General features: G+C 44.3%; 1 protein-coding gene across 1 annotated transcript in view; it reads right to left on the bottom strand.

Moving 5' to 3' along the window:
* The window catches only part of kmt2d (lysine (K)-specific methyltransferase 2D), a 165,300-nt gene that overhangs the window by 18,953 nt on the left and 125,360 nt on the right, over positions 1-20,987 (bottom strand). Inside the window, exons 40-50 of the mRNA XM_051924785.1 lie at positions 11,915-16,100; positions 11,655-11,878; positions 10,284-11,450; positions 9,977-10,129; positions 9,717-9,881; positions 9,437-9,593; positions 8,484-8,550; positions 6,578-6,753; positions 670-806; positions 285-423; positions 65-204 (exon numbers count right to left, since the gene is read on the bottom strand). Coding sequence (XP_051780745.1) covers positions 65-204; positions 285-423; positions 670-806; positions 6,578-6,753; positions 8,484-8,550; positions 9,437-9,593; positions 9,717-9,881; positions 9,977-10,129; positions 10,284-11,450; positions 11,655-11,878; positions 11,915-16,100 — 6,711 coding nt within the window. The remainder of the gene's footprint in view (positions 1-64; positions 205-284; positions 424-669; positions 807-6,577; positions 6,754-8,483; positions 8,551-9,436; positions 9,594-9,716; positions 9,882-9,976; positions 10,130-10,283; positions 11,451-11,654; positions 11,879-11,914; positions 16,101-20,987) is intronic.

The raw sequence follows: 20,987 nt of genomic DNA, 5'->3' as shown, positions 1-20,987 counted from the left end.
AAGAGTGTTAGTTTGGAAGCACTACAAGAGGGTGTCTGGCATCACAAAGCAGCATAAATCAGACCTGTTTAATGAGTGACAGGATGTCCACTTGCTTCTTCACAGGACAACCCGGGAGAGACGCTTCTAGCTGCTTCAACCATGCCGCCTTTTCAGGTGGGGGCCTCTCAGTATCTGAAGACTTGGAGTTTGTGGGTAACATCGCTGTATTGAAAAAAATAAAATTAAGTACAGAGACAAGAAGTGAGTGGGGACCACCCTGGAGGGCCAGATTTGAAACAGACCTGTTGACTGTTGTTCTGTTGGCAGCTTCCTCTGCTCTGTGATGCCTTGACCCAAATTCTCTGGACAGTTTACTTCATAAGAGCCAGGCACCCGCACGTTTAACAGCTGAGCAACTGCCACCATTACTGCATTCAGATTCTGAAAGAGACCAAAAGAAATATATCAACTGACGAGAGGAAGCCAGTATAGAGGAAGAAAGTAGATGGAGCTGGCAGAAAGGAATACTTAGGCCTGAGTGCTATCAGTCTGCAAGGACACAGATCTCACCCAATGGCTGTTCAACCAGAGTCAAGGCTTTGAAATGAGTGAGAAAACATTCAGCAACACACCTCCCCCTAAATTGCCACTCTACCCTGCCAGTGTTTCAGTAAATTAGGTACGTACCTTGGCAGCTGCTGCAGACAGAGTAAACGTCACAGACACCTCACTCCCCTTTGTCTTCTCCCAGGGGGCACTTCCTGTTGGAGCAACCTTGCCACCATTGTCCAAGAAACTGCTCAGAGGTTGTGAGGGCTTGTTTTCTGAAAGAAACATGAGGACAGAAGTCATCAGTGTGGTCTGGAGTATATATTTTTATATATAAAAAAATTCCGGGTCGAGATGTGATCATCTTGGGGAGACACTTTGAAGTCCCACGAGACTACTTGCATGTCATGCCCTACTTACAAACAATTTCTTGGAGACACTAATGTCCCGGGAGGCAAGGAAATGAGACAAAAGGACCGCCGCTGTACAGGCTTATTAATGATTGTTGTGCAGCGCAACATGCAGATCACGCAGCTCAGTAGCAGCAGCTGCAAGCCAGCAGCTGATTCGTCCACATCTCCTTGGCGTCTGTGTTCAGTCCCCCCTTCACAACGCAAGTGGCAGAGATGCGAAGTTGCGAGCGTGAAGTGCACCCCCGGAGAAGGGGCTGGGTGGGGTGGCATGCGATGCGATCCCGCCCTCCTCTCAACCATTTCAGGTTAATGGCCCACGCCCGCAGTCCTCTCACCTCTCATTCGTATGAATGCTTTTGTCAGACACACTTCCTGCACTCTCAGCTCTTATACATTTTTACGTTTCTCTCATTTTAAGTCGTTTATGAAAAGTCCTCAGTATCGTCCTTTGAAGAAGCTTTTCTGGACAGTATTTTGATACAAAAAATCTATTCGTTTCATTCATTGAAGTCCTTTTCTGGACAAAAATTTTATACGTTCCAAATGACACACCAACGGCTAAGCGAAGAAGAAAGGGCAGCACGTCGAAAAGAGGCCCAAAAATGTTGGAGAGAAAAGAATTCAAAAAAGAACAATAATAATCTAAGTGCAAATTGGGAAAATAAGGAAAGTAATAATCAGCCTGGACCAAGCGGGTTTGGAAATAAAAGACAAAGAGTAGAAGACAAAGTAGAACGTCGTTAAGTGGTTCAAAAATGTTGGCGCGATATACATGCAGAGGTTAGAGATTATGAAAGCAGTAAAACTCAAGTCTCAAAAATCTGATAGTAAAGATCGCATTAGCGCTAAAAAATGGAAATTATTATTCAGTGAAATACCAGAACAGTGAAAAGTGATTGAATATATGGACATAGGTTATATGACAGAAGAATGTAGATATTGTTCAGCTTTAAAGTTTAAGTTGGAGACTTATAGATCGTCTAATTCGTGTTGCCATTAGGGAAAAGGAGCATTTCTTCCCAAAGAAGTGACGTATCTGCAAGAATTAAAAGATTTCTTATTTGGTGAAAGTGAAATCCACAAACACTACAGGCAAAATATCCAGATCTACAATAATCTGTTCACGATTAAATCATTCAATGCTCAAAATGTAGTATTACACCATTCTGGACCATATGCTATGAAAATCTGTGGTCTAGCAACAATTGAAGTTTAATTTCGAAGAATCCACAATTCAATCAGGTTTATACTTATGATCACAGATAAGTGATGCAACATAGAATCGGAAGAATTAAATGATCAGACTTATTAGAAATTCAGTTACCATGAAAATAATCTGTTAAAATTGTACATCCGCTTACCCATACGCGAGTGGCAAACTGGGGGTTGGCGAGCGAAGCGAGCAGGAGGCAGAGCCCCTAGTATATATAAAGAAATAAGGTTGGTCTACTTGAAAATGAATGAAAAGAAATAACAGATGGAGTAGTCATGTGTATTTTCAATCACAGCATTTAAGAGATCTGGTGCATTCATGAAGTCCAATAAGGACCACCAGCTATTGCTTAAATGCTAGGAGTACCAAAAATAAAAAGCGAGTTGGAGCTTCATGTAGCTAACCATACAGTATTTAGGATCTTCAAGTAACAGCAGAAGACGGGATAAATGATAGAGATGGTGAATAGGTGAACTCATGAACTGTTGGTTGCACTTTCAAAAAATGGATCTGAAACAAAAACTTGAATGCATGTGGATTTCACTGGAAAGCACGAGGCCTGTAATTGGGTGTGTGCATATTTATACACACAACACTTCCATAGCTATTAAAATTGTAACACCAAGAAAGACATTAAAATATTAAAGTGATAATACAGGTTACTTACGACGCATGGCATACAGTTAAGCTCAGAATAGCAGTATGTCTAAAAAAAGTGAATATAATTTGAAATCCTTATCAGAGCTTTTATTCCCATACACACAAATGCATTGGGAACACTGCACATTCTATTCCAAATTAAAACAAGAAAAACTGATCAAATTTGCGTTATTCCTTTACAGAAAGTGAAAACTCATACATTCACTGAATAAACTGAAAAATGGTTTTTGCTTTCCTTTGAATCACTGAACCAGTATTTCGTTGTTTCTGAGAACTGCTGCCCATCTGCGTTGGCATGGAGTCGACTAACTTCTGCCACTGGATATTCCAGCCCATGATGATTGGACTCCATTCCACAATTCTTGTGCATTTCTTGGTTTTTGTCACCCTATTGGATTAAGGTCTGGCCGCTCCATAACATCAATCTTATTGCTCGTTTACTGATAAGTTTGGGGTCATGGTCTTGTTGAAGCCCCCATTTCAAGGGCATTTCCTCTTCAGCATAAGGCCACATGATCTCTTCAAGTATTTTGAGATATTCAAATGGATCTATGATTCCTGGTATGTGATAAATAGGCCCGACACCATAGGATAAGAAACATCCCCATATCATGATGCTTGCGCCTCCCTGCTTCACCGTCTTCACAGTGTACTGTGGCTTGAATTCAGACCCCCAAAAGAACAATCTTGCTTTCATCAGTCCACAAAATGTTGTGCCATTTATCTTTAGGCCAGTCAATGTGTTCTTTGGCAAATTGTCACTTCTTCAGCACGTCTTTTTTTCCAACATGGGGACTTTGGAGGGGCTTCTTGCCGACAGCTTGGCTTCACATAGGTGTCTTCTAATTGTAACACAGGTACTCAAAAGGTAATTTTAGACCTTCTTTGATCTTCCTGGAGCTGATCATTGGCTGAGTCTTTGCCATTTTGGTTATTCTTTGATCTATTCGAATGGTAGTTTCCTGTTTTCATCAACGTCTTTCAGGTTTTGGTTGCCATTTTAAGGCATTTGCGATCATTTTAGCTGAGCAGCCTATCATTTTCTGCACTTCTTTAGGTTTTCCCCTCTCCAATGAACTTTTTAATCAAAGTACGCTGTTCTTCAGAACAATGTCTGGAACGACGCACTTTACTCAGATTTTCAGAGAGAAGTGCACTCTGACCAGCAAGTACAACATTTGCTGCCTTCCTTCCTTAAATAAGGGCCGTAATTGACACCTGATTTTTCACAGAATGAATGGCCTCATTAATTGAGCTCCATACTGCTATTATTTTGAACAGCCTAATATCCCCTTTTCTTCACTTTCTGTGAAGGAATAACACAAATTTGATAAATTTCTCATGTTTTGATTTGCAACAGAAGGTACAGTATTCCCAATGCATTTGTGTACATTAAAATAAAAGCTATTATAAGGATTTTGAGATAGAGATAGAGATAGATAGATAGATACTTTATTAATCCCAAGGGGAAATTCACAATTTATTTATTTTACTTTATTCACTTTTTTTAAACATTGCTATTATTCTGAACACAACTGTACATTACTGGAAATATAGCCTCAATGACACACATGGAACATACAATAATCAGTATACTGCTAACTACCACAGATGGAAATAACTCTTTGTTGAAGGTCTGACATGGACAGGAAGCGATGTCAGATGAGTATTTTTATAATGACATGAAGCCCCTACGTAGGCCCAATGCTCATCTATGATAACTGTTTAAGGCCTCTGGTATACCAATTACCGTCTAACCATGTCCCAGATATCCTCAATGGGGTGACAAATCTGGTGAACGTTTAGGAATGGGAAGTGGAAGCACACGGTGGTCAACGAATAATTGTAGAATATTTTGTGCCACACAAGGTTGTGCATTGTAGGAATATGAAATTGGAGAATCTCTGTAGATAGGGTACCACCTCAGCCTACAGCACCTCTGTGATGTACCACTGGCTGGTCAAGTAGCCAACAATACATAGGAGGTGAGAGAGAATACCCAATAGCACCCCACACCATCACACATGGTGCTAGGCCCATATGGCAAGGAAAAAAGCATGGCGACTGGAGCATTATGCAGGTGTGCCTGCTGAAACAGATCAGTCTATCACGATACAGTTAACTGGACCAGAACTCGCCCAGAAACATAACATGATGCCAGTCATATTTTGGTTAGTGGCATTCTTGGAACTGGTGCAGCCGCAGAAGCTTGTGGTCAAGGGTATCTGGAGTATTGAGGGCTGTTCAACAAGGCCCAACAGCTGTAAACACTGTCAAACAGCGCATGTACACATCCAATGATATGTGAAATACCCCGACTATTTGGCTGGGTTCTGTGATGTGGCTATTCAGTCCATCCCTGCCTGCCTTATTGTTCATTTAAGCATTTGGGTGATTCTGATCCCTCACTTCCATGGATCTGACCCTCTTCTACCCACCAACACCATGCTCTTGTCATTGTGTTCGCATTTTGAGAGATACGAGTGGTGAAATCTCCAGGAAAAAATCTGTCTTCCCACATTCCTACAATTCCCTCACCCCACACAAAGTCTGAGAGTTGAATGTCTGGTTATCGTCCTCTTCCCTGAGACAAATTTGATCTCAAAAATTGTATGAACTGCAAGCAGTAACTCAATAAGGTTCCCTTTGAGGACACCTTTTATACCCACTGTGGGCAAGTCCAAGGGGTGTAACTCACACACATCTTTTTTGTATGTTCTGTACTGTAATAATATTCACAATCGACCATGGCCTATTCATAATGCTAGTTTCAGACTAAGAGGATGTTTTTTCCCCCCAGTGTGACAATTTTAATGGCCAACATAGAGTGGTGTGTGTGTGTGTGTGTAATAAATTGGTAACGTTTGCAGATAATACCAAACTACGTAAAGGGTAGATAATCTACAATCAGTCAAATAATTACAGAAGGACTTGGACAGAACACAGGCTCAGGAAGATTTGTAGACACTGAAGCTTATTGTAAGTGTAAAGAATTACACACAGGAAGTAAAAACATTAGACCTGAACAGTTAGAAGTTTGAGATTCATACAACAGCGCTAGACAGAGTCCAGGGAGGAATGACTAGGATGTATGAACTTTGAGGACAGATTGAAGGATTTGCTTGTTTTCAGTTTAAGCAAATGGAGATTAAGAGGTGACATGACACAAGTTTTTTAAAACTATGACAGAAATTAGTATAGTGAAATTAGTTGTTACTTTAAAGTAGGTTCTGTAACAAGAGGGACACTGATGTAACACAAATGTTAGCAAGTTTTTCATTACACAGTAAACCACAGACAGACAAATAAATTAACAGGACTGAAAAGGCTTGTTGGACTGAATGGCTGTTCTCGTTAAAAAAAAGTCCCAATGTTCTATATGGTGAAACACACAGGAGGGAAATGAGTGTAAATTAAAACCAGACTGGAAAAACAACAGTACATGGTCCACTCCTTGTATCTGATATGTACTTGGCTTGGAACTCTGGCTTAGTATTAAAAATCAAATCACAGAGGTGTGAATGCAAAGTATTCCATATTTCCTAACCTTTTAGTGAGCAATCGATAAAGACTCGGAGATCACCCTGACCTCAGTTTTTGAATTGCCAGTTCCTTTAGCCTTCAAACAAAACACTTTTTTAAATTTAAAATTCAAGTTGTTCTTATTTGGTGATGAGCTGTGAAATGTAATTCTTGAGGGCAATGTTACTCAGTGACAAAGCATACACACACCACCTTTTAAAAAAAAACTTTTACTTACCTGGTATGCAGGCTCTGGGAATCATGGGAATAACAGGTGAGCAAGCCCGCTCCAGCTCCGTCTCCTTGAAGTCCGTTAGCGGAGGGAATCGGAATGTTTCGTCACCCAGCACGCTCTCTGGTGATGAGGCAGGCACAATGCTGTCTGGAGCATCACTATCCTCATCACTTTCCATTCTGTTGAAAAAAGTTGGAGAGACACACAAAATTAAACATTGTAAATTAAGGAAAAAGATTTACTTTAGGAAAGTATGAACAGTGAAATGATACAGTTAACCTTGCAAGCTTGCTTCCCTTTGCCAATGGATGGCAAGACTGCTGCCACAATAGCTATTGGCTGTGGTTGTATGCAGGGCAAGTTTCTATCCACAGAGCTTTATGTTACCAAACAGTCATATGTGTTGTGTGTATGTATATATGTATGTGTGATGGACTCGTACACTCGATTGACCGGTGAATGAGGCAAGGAGGAAGATTAACAATTCAAATGCTGGATTGTGTTTTAAGTTCTGTTCATGACAGCGTGGCCTGTTTATCAATATTTTAGTAAAATGCATGTGTTTGGGACTTTGTGAACATACAACTGGATGGCATAACTTATGGAATATGCAGCACTGGTAACAATATTTTTTTCTTGGGCATTTTTGAAACTGTTTGCTGTTGTCCAGTTTTAAATGAAGAACAAATATTTGATTTCTTTACTTAAGTAACATTTTCAGGCTATTTACTTTACCCGAGTAAATTTCATTCACTGCTACTTTCTACCCTACTACATTTTATGTTAAACTAGCTGTGCCCTGCGGCTCCGCCCATGTAGTAGTGAAACAGGACAAACTTTAAAAATCAACTAAAAAAGGTAGGTACACTCCAACGTCAAATGTTGCCACCGTATCTGATCGTGTTCAGCACTGACAGGAGTGCACCCCCTGTGCTGGGAGAAAAGCACGTAGCCGTAATATCTTTGCTACCCTCTAAAACAAACATAGCTCTGACTCCTTAACAATCTGTAGACAATAATGTCTGTTGAACAAACAGATATCGCTAGCTAAGTGGAGGCAAAGTACGCTCCAACACATTGTGAGAGGTAGACTGACTCGAAAGGAGGCTGGGATGTGAGCGAGGAAGGCCCCGCAGCCTCTCTCTCGGATTCACGCAAATAAATCGGTACCCACAAGCGAACTGATACTTAGCACGATGAGAGAAGTTACAAAAATCAACCGGAATGTTCAAGCAAACTATAGAAAAAAACCTGATCTAAATCCGTCAAGTAATTCTCATGAAAAGCAGACAGACATACTGTACAGACAGACGTTGGATTAAAAAAAAAAATATATATATATATATATATATACATATATATATATTAGATATAGATATTATATTTGTTACATTTTTGAGCAAGTCTTCATTACACAGAAAAACTTATAAATTCATTTAATAGAATTCCCTCTTTTTGAGCCTTAAAATCAAAAACCTCAGTTACCCACTAAAAACAGCAACTCATACCATATAAATGGTGAAATAACACAAAAATAACCAGAAAATGGAAATGAACAATATTAGCATAAAATAACAATATTACTCCATTAAAGAAGAAAAATTCCCAGTATCCTAGGGAATCCTCCCAGGCAATCTCAGTACAGCTGCTGGGAAGACTAAGCAACAGTCTCAGCAAATCACTCAGCAAACATAACACATCTCTGCTGAGGGATCAATCGGCAGTTGCGGCTTTTCATATCATCATGCATTTTCCAACTCTGAGAGGTACTGTGCTATTATTAAGAACTGCAGGATGTTTAAGCATATGGTTTAAATGACTTGTGTTTTGCGATTTCAAGGTGGTTATATAGCTTCACTATCATTTAATTAACAAGTACGAAACAGTAGACTTTTAAACACATTCTTACCTTACATCTTCATTCTGATTATGAGGGGGTGTGGGCAAAGCTGCCAGAAGGTCAACGCTTTTCACTTCTATGACAACAAAGAAGAAAAACAAAAACTACATAAAAAAGAGCTTCTCTTCAGGTCTTCATGTGATCAGCTCATACCAACCAGCCGTCCATGTTCAAATCTGACTAATCTATTAATGGTGTCACACTATGTTGGCAAAGCAGTAACAAAATCTCCTGGATGGGACACCAGTCCACCCATACCAGTTGTTGCACATTAATTGACAGACTCAATAAAAAAGGGACCTCAAAGTGCAGTAGAACCCTGCTTATCAGAGGTAATGTGGGACTGATGCTACCTTAGATAGCTTAAAAACTCTGATTAAGAACAGATGGCCAATGTAGTGGGAATGCTACACAGAGAATATGGAGGCTGACACAGAGAGAGTTCAGCTTATGTCACCACAGATGCACACCACTCACAGTGGTCAGAGACAGGCTCTGAGCAGCTGATGGATTGACCTCTCCAATTAACTCATTCCATAAAGCACTTGCCTCTGAGCCGGGGAATGTGGGTTCTCAGTTCCCACTGGCAGTTCAACACTGGGCTTTGAAATGTATAACCACAAAAATCCCAAGTTAAGACAGTAGAACATGTGTACCCAGTCAACACTGGTGACACACCGACAATAGCCGAGGGGTGCAACTGGGGAGTCACGTCCACATTTCCAGAGTCACCAGGATCCTCGACCACTTTCTTGGTATAGTCAAGGATAAAAGTATAATATTTATGTGCTTGGTACAATATTCACAGCAAAACTTTTATGAATCATAAAAATAGTTTATTACACTTGCAGGTTCACCACAGATAATGTGGAACCTCTATAAATCTGGGGGGGGGGGGGGGGGGGGGTTCTGTTTTACATGTTTCTACATCCATTTTTGGTTTCTAGCTGGCTTGCACATACCCTTGGCCTCTTCAGATTCCACAGGAGCTTCTGGGGCGATATGGCCATCAGGCAGGTCTTCCACTGTTGTGATGCCATTGACCAGTTTGTGCTGAACAGAAGGAGGCGGCGTGGGAGGCAGGGAGGATGGTGGTGTTGGTGGATTGCTTAGATTATTCTGGAGAAGGAGACGCAATATTAGAACACAGGCGGATGATGACAAATACTATAAGATTTTGGTAACACCTCTGATGCAAGGTACTATACCCATAGCTGCATCATACTGAGGTTTAAGTGGTACCTTGGTGAGGAGCTGAGAATAGTAGTCAGGCACACTATCAAGTATGGCAGTCCCAAAAGATCCCTTAAGTTGATTCTTGCCATTGATGGGGCTGCTCCCAAAGGGGGCAAAAAGGTCAAAGTTAGCTGTGATAGAGGGCTCCACAAGGGGCAGCAGGGAGAGCTCCTGCAGAGGAAAATAATCAGATTGAACCATATTAATGTCTTCTCCCCAACCTAAAATCACGCAAAAGTAAACACCAAAGTAGCCTGGGAGTATACCTGCTTGAGCTGCTTCATCAATGCCTCAGCAGATTTCACCTTCCCCCCTTCATCCTTCTTGCCTTTCTTCCTTGAGTTGCCAACACGTTCTCCAGATTTGGAGACTCGTTTGGGTTTAACCACTGGAGGCTTCTTACTTAAGGCTTGAAGATCCTGCAAAGAAGAGAATAAAACATGACTTGTACTGGTCCACCTTGGCCAGCAAGACCTGTGGTCACAAACTGCTACAAATCATAGCAGTTACGCATTGGAAACCTTGCATTCAGCCAATGAGGTATCGCGCCCAATGCTTCATGTGTCACCTTACCTCCATATTGCGCGGAGTTCCTTGCAGTTTCTGCTCCAGCATTGCTAACTTGCTGTCAATGTGTCCGTTAATTTCATTGTGGATGCCATCTGCTGGCCGATGTCCAGCTAGCTGCATATTTTTCGCCCGCAGAAGTTTTTGCAGGAGCTGCTGGCCAGCTTCCGATCGAGGACCAGATGGTAGGCCAGCCAGTCCAACTAGTTCCCCATTGGCCTCTCGCTTGATTGCACTTGCTTTCCCATCACCAATACATAGGCCATCCTCCTTGGGCTCTTGCTTGATGTTTTGCAGAGATAATAAACCAACATTATGCACAGGCTGTCCATTTCTCTGGGTATCATCCACTAGTCCCTGGGGTCGCTTTAGTTGTTCAGGCACCCGAGAATCACAGCTCACAGACTCCTTAACACCAGGTCCCTCAGAAAGTTGTCTAACCATTAGAACCTCAGCACTAGAACTTGGAGGATGGATTGAGCGGATAGGAAAACCTGTGACACTTTCTTTCTGAGCAGAAGCAGCAGGTGGTGGAAGCTTAGGGGCACCACCAGCACCTGCTTCAATTTGCTGGTGGAAAGAACTAGAGGTGGGGATTTCCATGTGTTGTGGATCTCGATCACCCTTTTGCAGCAGTGGACCTGCAGGGGTTTCAAAATGTGTAGACACATTTGCTGGTAATCCCTGTTGCTCTACAAGTGGCTTTTGTTCTGACAAAGCTGCCCTGTTATTGTGGGTCTGCTTAAGTTCCAAATGCCTGGCCTCTCCTTGCAATCCCATTTGGTTATGCAGTGGAGGAACTCCTGAAGTCTGTTGTGGTGACAGTTCAATAGCTCGGTGCTGCTGTGGAGATGTTGAGGGTGCTGCCTGCCCCACATTTGTTTTCTCCTGCTTTGGTATTGCAAACTGTTGCGCTGGCTTCCCTAACAAGGTATGCTGCTGCTGACCTCCTGTAACCTGTCCTGTGGTGCCCTGATGCAGCGATGCGGCAACTGACTGTCCAGTGGTGCCCTGATGTGGCGATGTGGCAACTGACTGTCCCGTGGAGCCTTGATGCGGTGATGCGGCAACTGACTGTCCCGAGGTGCCTTGCTGTGGGGATGCAGTAGCTTGCCCCATGGCGCCTTGCTGTGAATGGTGGGGAGAAGCAGTAACTTGTCCCATGGCGCCTTGCTGTGGAGATGCAGTAGCTTGTCCCATGGCGCCTTGCTGTGGAGATGCAGTAGCTTGCCCCATGGCGCCTTGCTGTGGAGATGCAGTAGCTTGCCCCATGGCGCCTTGCTGTGGAGATGCAGTAGCTTGCCCCATGGCGCCTTGCTGTGGAGATGCAGTAGCTTGTCCCATGGCGCCTTGCTGTGGAGAAGCAGTAGCTTGTACCATGGCGCCTTGCTGTGGAGATGCAGTAGCTTGTCCCATGGCGCCTTGCTGTGGAGATGCAATAGCTTGTCCCATGGCGCCTTGCTGTGGAGATACAGTAGCTTGTCCCATGGCGCCTTGCTGTGGAGATGCAGTAGCTTTTCCCATGGCGCCTTGCTGTGGAGATGCAGTAGCTTGTCCCATGGCGCCTTGCTGTGGAGATGCAGTGGCTTGTCCCATGGCGCCTTGCTGTGGAGATGCAGTGGCTTGTCCCATGACACCTTGTTGGGGATGCTGTGGAGATGCAGTGGCTTGTCCCATGGCGCCTTGGTGGGGATGCTGTGGAGATGCAGTAGCTTGTCCCACGGGTAGTTGCTGAGGATGCTGTGGAGATGCAGTAGCTTGTCCCATGGCTAGTTGCTGGGGATACTGTGCAGATGCAGCAGCTTGTCCCATTGCACCTTGCTGGGAATGCTGTAGAGATGCAGTAGTTTGTCCCATGGTGCTTTGCTGTGGATGCTGTAGAGATGCAGTAGTTTGTCCCATGGGGCCTTGATGGGGATGCTGTGGAGATGCAGTAGCTTGTCCCATGGTGCCTTGCTGGGGATGATGTGGAGATGCAGCAGCTTGTCCCATGGCACCTTGCTGAGGATGCTGCGGAGATGCAGTAGCTTGTCCCATGGCACCTTGCTGGGGATACTGTGGAGATGCTGTAACTTGTCCCATGGTGCCTTGCTGTGGATGCTGTGAAGATGCTGTAGCTTGTCCCATGGTGCCTTGCTGTGGATGCTGAGGTGATGCTGTAACTTGTCCCATGGAGCCTTGCTGGGGATGCTGTGGAGATGCTGTAGCGTGTCCCATGGCACCTTGCTGGGGATACTGTGGAGATGCTGTAGCTTGTCCCATGGAGCCTTGCTGTGGATGCTGCGGAAGTGCTGTAGCTTGTCCATTGTTGCTCTGCTGCAAACGACCAACGGTAAACTGTCCCATGATTGTTCGTTGCTGCTGCTGCTGAACAGTTGCCATATGTCGCATGATGCCCTGCTGTTGCTGCCGTTGAGCTTGCCCGATAATGCTTTGTCCCTGCAGAGATATTACAGCCTGTCCCATAAGACCTTGCTGCTGCCGTTGAGAAACCATAGCCTGACCCACAAACCCATGATGCTGCTGCTGAACTGCTGCAGTTTGCCCCATGATGCCTTGCTGTTGCTGGGGAGCTGGAGGAGTCTGTCCCATAATTCCTTGATGCTGTGAAGTAATAAGGCCCTGTCCAATGAACCCCTGTTGATGCTGCTGAGTTGCTGCAATCTGTCCTTTAAGCCCCTGATTTGGATGACTTGCTACCACCTGTGTCATTGGTTGTGTCATGAGCTCCTGATGCTGTTGTGCATTTACACTCTGTCCCATAATCCCTTGCTGATGCTGAGATGTTACAACATGTGCCACTGATTGTCCCATAGCCTCATGGAGCTGTTGAGATGTGGTAACTTGCACCATAATCCCTTGCTGCAGAGATGGTGAAAGTTGAGGCATTGACTGCCCCAAAGGTCCTTGCTGATGCTGGGATGTCACAGTATGAACCATGGACTGCCCTATTATCCCATGCTGCTGCTGTGCTGTTACTGCCTGTCCCAAAAGCCCTGGCTGTGGCTGCTGCTGGGGCATAGATGTCTGAACACCTTGCTGCTGCTGGGATGTTGACGTCTGACCCATGGACTGCCCTATGACTCCATGCTGCTGCTGAACTGCTGCAGCCTGTCCCATAAGTCCATGTTGCTGCTGCTGCTGTGAAGGGGATGAGGTCTGAACCATGGACTGTCCAATAAGTCCTTGCTGCTGCTGTTGCAATGGTGTCTGAATCATCGACTGCCCAATGTGTGCTTGCTGTTGTTGAGACATTGCTGACTGAACCATGGATTGTCCCATAAGCCCCTGTTGCTGCTGCTGCTGGGATGTTGCTATCTGAGCCATGGATTGCCCCATGACTTCTTGCTGTTGTTGGGGCAATGCTGACTGACCCACAGATTGTCCCACGAGTCCCTGCTGCTGCTGGGATGCTACTGACTGTCCCATAAGCCCTTGCTGTTGCATTGCTGACTGCCCCATAAGTGCTTGCTGCTGCTGTGATGTTACTGACTGACTCGACTGTCCCATAATTCCTTGTTGCTGCTGCTGCGTCACCGACGGTCCCCCCACGAGTCCTTGCTGCTGCTGGGAGGCCATGGACTGACTCATTGACTGTCCCACAAGTCCCTGTTGTTGCATTGCAGACTGAGCCATTGACTGTCCCATGAGTACTTGCTGTTGCTGAGACGGTGCTGGTTGACAAATAGGCTGTCCCATGAGTCCTTGCTGCTGGGCCATTGTTTGCTGTCCCATAGACTGTGCCATGAGTCCTTGTTGTTGCTGCTGCTGGGTCATTGCTGCCTGACCCACTGATGGTCCCAGGAGTCCTTGCTGCTGAAGAGATACTGGACCTTGTGCAGATTGCCCCATTGCCTCTTGCTGCTGTGGAGATGCTGTACTTTGTGTTGATTGTCCCATAATTCCTTGTTGCTGAGCTAATGTGCCCAGTTGGACTGACTGTCCTGACATCCCTTGTTGCTGTGGAGAAGGTGTGCCAGGGTGAACCGACTGGCCCATAACCCCTTGGGGTTGTGGTGTTGACTGGCCCATCATTCCATACTGCTGCTGTCTCATCAGCTGTTGCTGGAACTGCGGATGCTGAGGCATGATGGCCCCTTGGCCCTGATGTAGCTGGCCCTGTCCTGCAGACAAACGCAGCACTTGCCCTTGGGCAAGCTGTCGCTGGGCTAGGATGGCTTGGAGTTGTTGCTGTTGTTGAGGAGACAGATGACGAAGCTGTGGATTTTGAGCAATTAAACCCTGGATGTTTGGTGGCAGCCTGTGGCCCATCATTCGAGGCTGCCCAGCAGTCATCTGCCCCATTATCCCTGGCTTTTGCCCAGCTAGATTTTGTTGTTGGTTAAGATGGTACAGTCCCAGCATACTTTGCTGCTGCTGTGCAGCTGAGTTCATTTGCTGCACTCCTAACATATTCTGGGGAGTTCCAACTTTTGGCCCAACTGACACTCGCTGCTGCTGCGCTCCGAGATAGCACATTGGTTGCGACTCCTGCTTAATCGTAGCTACACCTATATTGGGGGCTTTTGGTGCACTGCCAGTCTGTTTGTCTCCTATGGAGCTTTGTCTCTGCAGAGCCAATTCTGCTGGTGCTCCCTGAAAGCTGTGTTGCTGGACGGGGGTTGACACTGGCTGCTGCTGCTGCACAAGTACTCCCTGCTGGTCTACCACTGAGCCAGAGCCTGGGAGTCTAAGTGGAGTCTGGGAGCCCTGAGGTGTTAGAGGATTGAGAAGGCTTTGCTCCTGGTTGCCTACATTTTGCTGTTCCGGACCGGTACTTTGGACTATCATCGCTTGTGCTGGGAGGCTTTCAGACATCCCCTGTGGTTGTTGATCACGCTGAGCTGCCTCTGAAGGTGAATGCCCTGGAAAAGGTTGCGAAGAGACACCAGCTTCCTGCTGGTGCACAAAACTTTGCTGCTGGAGTGGCACAAGATCCTTAGCAACATGTGACTGTGGTGGAGGGAGCTGCTGCTGTTGCTGCAGGAGCAGTCTTTGTGCCAGGACATTCTGCTGCCCACCCACAACCTGTGACTTTCGAAGCGCATCCGCGTCTGTGAACAACTGTTGGGCTCCCACGTTCTGCAGTCTCTGTGGTAATAATGTTCCAGGTTGTTGAGCGCCAACCACTCCCTGCTGGCTCTGTACCATCTGTGTGAGCTGCTGACCACCCATGATGTTCTGCTGGGCCTGACTCACCATCATATTCTGCTGGTTCTGTACCATTTGTTGGGTGCCCATGATGGCTTGCTGGTTTTGGTTTCCTGTCATGTTTTGCTGGCTTGCCATTAGTGCCTGGTTTCCCATCATGATTTGCTGGTTCCCCATCATACTTTGCGAAGTTGGCTGCCCTACCAAGGTGTTTCCTGTGATCCGTGATGCTGGCTGCCCTTGCATCTGTATGTGACCCTGTGCCATAAGGCCTTGCTGCTGCATTTTTTGGACAAGTTGCATTCGGTGCTGCTGTTGCATCTGAAGAAGTCTGGCATCACTACCTGGTACCACACTGCCTTGAGGGAAGTAGTTCCCAGAAGGAGTTGGTGCAGAGTTCACAGCTCCCATGGGACCAGAGTTCATGAAAGGCTGACCTTGCTGGGCTGGCATTGCAGGCATTCGCATAGGTTGTCCTTGAGCACCTAATGCACCCTGAAGTAGCTGGACAGGCATCCGTGGGCCTGTGGGGGCACCTGAAGTCAGTAGGCCGGACCCTTGGTGCTGCTGTTGCTGCTGCTGCTGCTGTTGCTGCTGCTGCTGCTGATGTTGTTGTTGTTTATTACGGTACTCTGCCATCAGATTGGTATGTTCCTTCTGCTGCTTTCGAACCTAAAAGAAAAAGGGGTGGGGGGATGAGAGTAAGCCAGATGTCCCACCAATCCATTAGCACAGCATTCATTTAAATTATGTTCTAAACAGACCCTTAAAATATTTCTTGCTATTTCCAAATTATTTATTCATCCAAATAGAGCAAACGAAAGTCATACAATTGCTCAGAAACACCAGGCATGTTGATTAGTGAACTACCAATCTGAACTGAGATGAGGAGGTTGGGTTTTACTGCTATGCTGGAATTATATGAGGGAGCGACAAAAGCATACAATCAAAGTGGTGCCTATGATAATTTCAGAAGGCGCATAATATGGTACAATAAGAGAGGCTAGGTATCAAATTAATACAAGTGGAATTTTAGGGAGTCATGTTTCAGCCAGCATGTCTCCCTTGGTGGGGGTTCAAAGTTGTATCTCTTGTCCGTTTTGTCTAATTTTGTATCATTTATTTGTATTAATGTTTCTTTTGTTTACCATGTACGTTCTTGGGGCTTATTTGATTACGATCCATGTGTTTTGTAGGTGGTTCCCCAACGGATGGGGCGACCTGCCACTCGGCTTCAGGAACTGCCCACCACCCTATATATTGGAGGGCCTTCCATATTTCTTGGCAGTTCATTCTGAACATGTTAGGGAGCAGAGTGTGTGTGTTTATTATGCTTTGTGCTATTGCTTTTCGTGATTTTTGAACCTGTTCTCCATTTTTTACTTCACTCCTGGATTCTGTATTGGAACTTTGCTTGCATTGGATTGCCTTGCCTCCTCAGGCAATTCCTTTGTGTTCATAACAGCTTTGTGCATTGCAGGGCCTTTTGTTAAAATAAACCTTTTATCTAAAAGATTTTTCAAGGCCCTTACAGTGCATCCGGAAAGTTTTCACAGCACATCACTTTTTCCACATTGTTATGTTACAGCCTTATTCCAAAATGGATTAATTTTTTTTCCTCAGAATTCTACACACAACACCCTATAATGAAAACATGAAAAAAGTTTACTTGAGATTTTTGCAAATTAATTAAAAATAAAAAAATTGAGAAAGCACATGTACATAAGTATTCACCGCGTTTGCCATGAAGCTCAAAATTGAGCTCAGGTGCATCCTGTTTCCACTGATCATCCTTGAGATGTTTCTGCAGCTTCATTGGAGTCCACCTGTGGTAAATTCAGTTGATTGGACATGATTTGGAAAGGCACACACCTGTTTATATAAGGTCCCACAGTTGGCAGTTCATGTCAGAGCACAAACCAAGCATGAAGTCAAAGGAATTGTCTGTAGACCTCCGAGACAGGATTGTCTTGAGGCACAAATCTGGGGAAGGTTACAGAAATATTTCTGCTGCTTTGAAGGTCCCAATGAGCACAGTGGCCTCCATCATCCGTAAGTGGAAGAAGTTCGAAATCACCAGGACTCTTCCTAGAGCTGGCCGGCCATCTAAACTAAGCAATCGGCGGAGAAGGGCCTTAGTCAGGGAGGTGACCAAGAACCCGATGGTCACTCTGTCAGAGCTCCAAAGGTCCTCTGTGGAGAGAGGAGAACCTTCCAGAAGGACAACCATCTCTGCAGCAATCCACCAATCAGGCCTGTATGGTAGAGTGGCCAGGCAGAAGCCACTCCTTAGTAAAAGGCACATGGCAGCCAGCCTGGAGTTTGCCGAAAGGCACCTGAAGGACTCTCAGACCATGAGAAAGAAAATTGTCTGGTCTGATGAGACCAAGACTGAACTCTTTGGTGTGAATGCCAGGCGTCACATTTGGAGGAAACCAGGCACTGCTCATCACCAGGCCAATACCATCTCTACAGTGAAGCATGGTGGTGGCAGCATCATGCTGTGGGGATGTTTTTCAGCGGCAGGGACTGGGAGACTAGTCAGGATAAAGGGAAAGATGACTGCAGCAATGTACAGAGACATCCTGGATGAAAACCTGCTCCAGAGCACTCTTGACCTCGACCTGGGGCGACGGTTCATCTTTCAGCAGGATAACGAGTCTAAGCACATAGCCAAGATATCAAAGGAGTGGCTTCAGGACAACTCTGTGAATGTCCTTGAGTGGCCCAGCCAGAGCCCAGACTTGAATCTGATTGAACATCTCTGGAGAGATCTTAAAATGGCTGTGCACCGACGCTTCCCATCCAACCTGATGGAGCTTGAGAGGTGCTGCAAAGAGGAATGGGCAAAACCGGCCAAGGACAGGTGTGCCAAGCTTGTGGCATCATATTCAATAAGACTTGAGGCTGGAATTGCTGCCAAAGGTGCATCGACAAAGTATTGAGCAAATTTCTGTGAATACTTATGTACATGGGATCTCTCAGTTTTTTTATTTTTAATAAATTTGCAAAAATCTCAAGTAAACTTTTTTCATGTTGTCATTATGGGGTGTTGTGTGTAGAATTCGGAGGAAAAAAATGAATTTAATCCATTTTGGAATAAGGCTGTAACATAACAAAATGTGGAAAAAGTGATGCGCTGTGAATACTTTCTGGATGCACTGTATTTGTATCTAGTTGGGGTTTTGATGGTATTTCACCCCTTGAGGGCAACCTCTGAAGTGCTTTTGGGGCTCCAGTGTCACAAACGATGGGTTCAAAATTATCTTAAATATAGGAAGCAAAAAGTTATGGGAAGAGAAATTTTATTAGGGTTAGGGGATGATAAAAGCGGTGTCTGGCAATGGTCTGTGGTATGGTCGAGGCTTTATATTTAAGTATGATCTGGAGGGGTACACAAAGAACGATCTGGTTAAGTTTGCAGATGATACCAAGCTAGGAGGAAGGATAATGCAGAACCATTAAAGAGGGACTAGGATAGCATATAGGCTTGAACAGATTTGTGGATGAAGTTTAGCACAAGTATTAGGGAGTAAAAATGTTATATAAGAATACACAAAGATGTCTGAAACTTGAAACTACACCTTATGAGAAGGACCTGGGAGAAGTAGTGGACTGGTCCACTCTACATCCAGCACAAAGAAGCCATTAGGACGACTAATAGGATTTTAGATTATATAGTTCCTATGATGTGTAGAGTACAAGTCAAGGGAGGTTATTATTGAGTTATAACATGCACTACTGAGGCCTTGTTTGGAGTACTAAGTGCAGCTTTAGTTTCAAGGCTTCAAGAAAGACAAAGCAACACTAAAGAAAGTCCAGAGAAGAGTGACTAGGCTAAGTTAAAGGGGTATGAGTGTTGTGGAAATATTGAGGAAGTTAAACCTTTTCAGTTTAGGTAAACAGAGACTAAAAACATTATACAAAGTTTTGACAAGAACAGGCCATTCAGCCCAACAAAGCTTGCCAGTTGTATCCAATTAATTGCACCAAAATTACATCAAGCTGAGTTTTGAAGATCACTGAAGTCCTACCGTCTACCACACTACTTGGTCACTTATTTCATGTGCCTGTGGTTCTCTATGAGAAGAAAAACTTCCTAACATGTGTGAAATTTACTTTTAACAAGTTTCCAACTGAATCCCTGTGTTCTTGCTAAACTCATTTTAAACTAACTGCTTGGATTCCCGGTATTAACTGGTTTAATTTAAACACACTTCAATCAGGACACATCTTAAATCTTTTGCTTAAACTGAAAAGGTTCAAATTCTTTAATCTCTCATCATAGCTCTCAGTCTCATAATCAGCCCAGTTTTTCTTCTCTGGTCTTTTTGCCGCACTGCTATGTCCATTTCATTTTTTAAAGACCAAAGCTTTACACAATATTCCAGGTGATGCCTCACCAGATGATTATAACGCTTAAGCATAACCTCCTTTGACTTGCTATATAAAACTTAACATTCCGTTATCCATCTTAATGGCTTCTGCACACTGTCTAGATGAAGATGACGATGAGTCCACTATGACTCCAGGTGCTTCTCATAAGGTGTAATCCTAAACTTAAACTTCAAAAATGTTGGATCTGTGCTCAACTGACAGAATGAGGAGATCGTTCCTCTGCCACACTATGCGACTCTTCAATTCCTCCGGGAGGAGTAAACGGTAACATTATACAAAGTTATTGACTGTTATACCTGCCTCGCACTCTCCACCTTGCACTTTTTAACTTGCACTGTGTTTTTATCACTCTTAATATTGTTAATATAATTTTGTTTTTATCAGTATGCTGCTGCTGCTGGAGTATGTGAATTTCCCCTTGGGGATTAATAAAGTATCTATCTATCTATCTATAAATAACATGGAAGTCTGTTTCCCCAAGAGTAATTCTTGAACTTTAATGTTAGCAAATGTAGTTTGCCCAAGTCTGTGTTCTGACAGTCCTTCTAGAATGATTTCAACTGATTCAAGATTACCTGCCATTCCGTGATAGTTTGGTATCACCTATAAACTTAACTAGCTTGTTGTTTATATTCCTATCCAGATCACACCAGTGTCAACATTACCAATCTCCGACAAGTTTCCTCACAACATAAGCCTTTGCCTCTTTGAGTTTTAGCCACTTTTGCACCCATCTACACATTATGCCCAGTTCTATTAACTCACTAACCTCAACCTCTCAGTGTTACATCTCAAAAATCAAGATAATCTCACATGCACCTCTCTGGTCGCTTTATTTTTGCTTCCCCATTGAATTCTACCATATTAGTGAAACAAAAACCTCTCCTGTGTGAACCCATTCGGACTGCTTACTAAAACTCTTATTCTTGCCATGTGCTGCTCAATCTTTTCCTTTACAATTGCTTCTTTTAATTACCCATGATACAAATTAAATTGACTGGCCTGCAGTTATTTTGGACCAGCCAATCAGATTTTATCCACATTAACATGAAAATTTTGCTACCCTGCAGTCTGTCTCTAGGAACTTCCCAGTGTACACAGACGTTTGGGGGAAAAAAAAAAATACGCGTTAAGGGCTTACATATGGACTCACTATTGTAT

This window comes from Erpetoichthys calabaricus, chromosome 3, assembly GCF_900747795.2.
Source record: "Erpetoichthys calabaricus chromosome 3, fErpCal1.3, whole genome shotgun sequence".
NCBI classification, from domain to species: Eukaryota; Metazoa; Chordata; class Cladistia; order Polypteriformes; family Polypteridae; genus Erpetoichthys; species Erpetoichthys calabaricus.
This window is presented reverse-complemented; position numbering and strand designations above follow the sequence as displayed.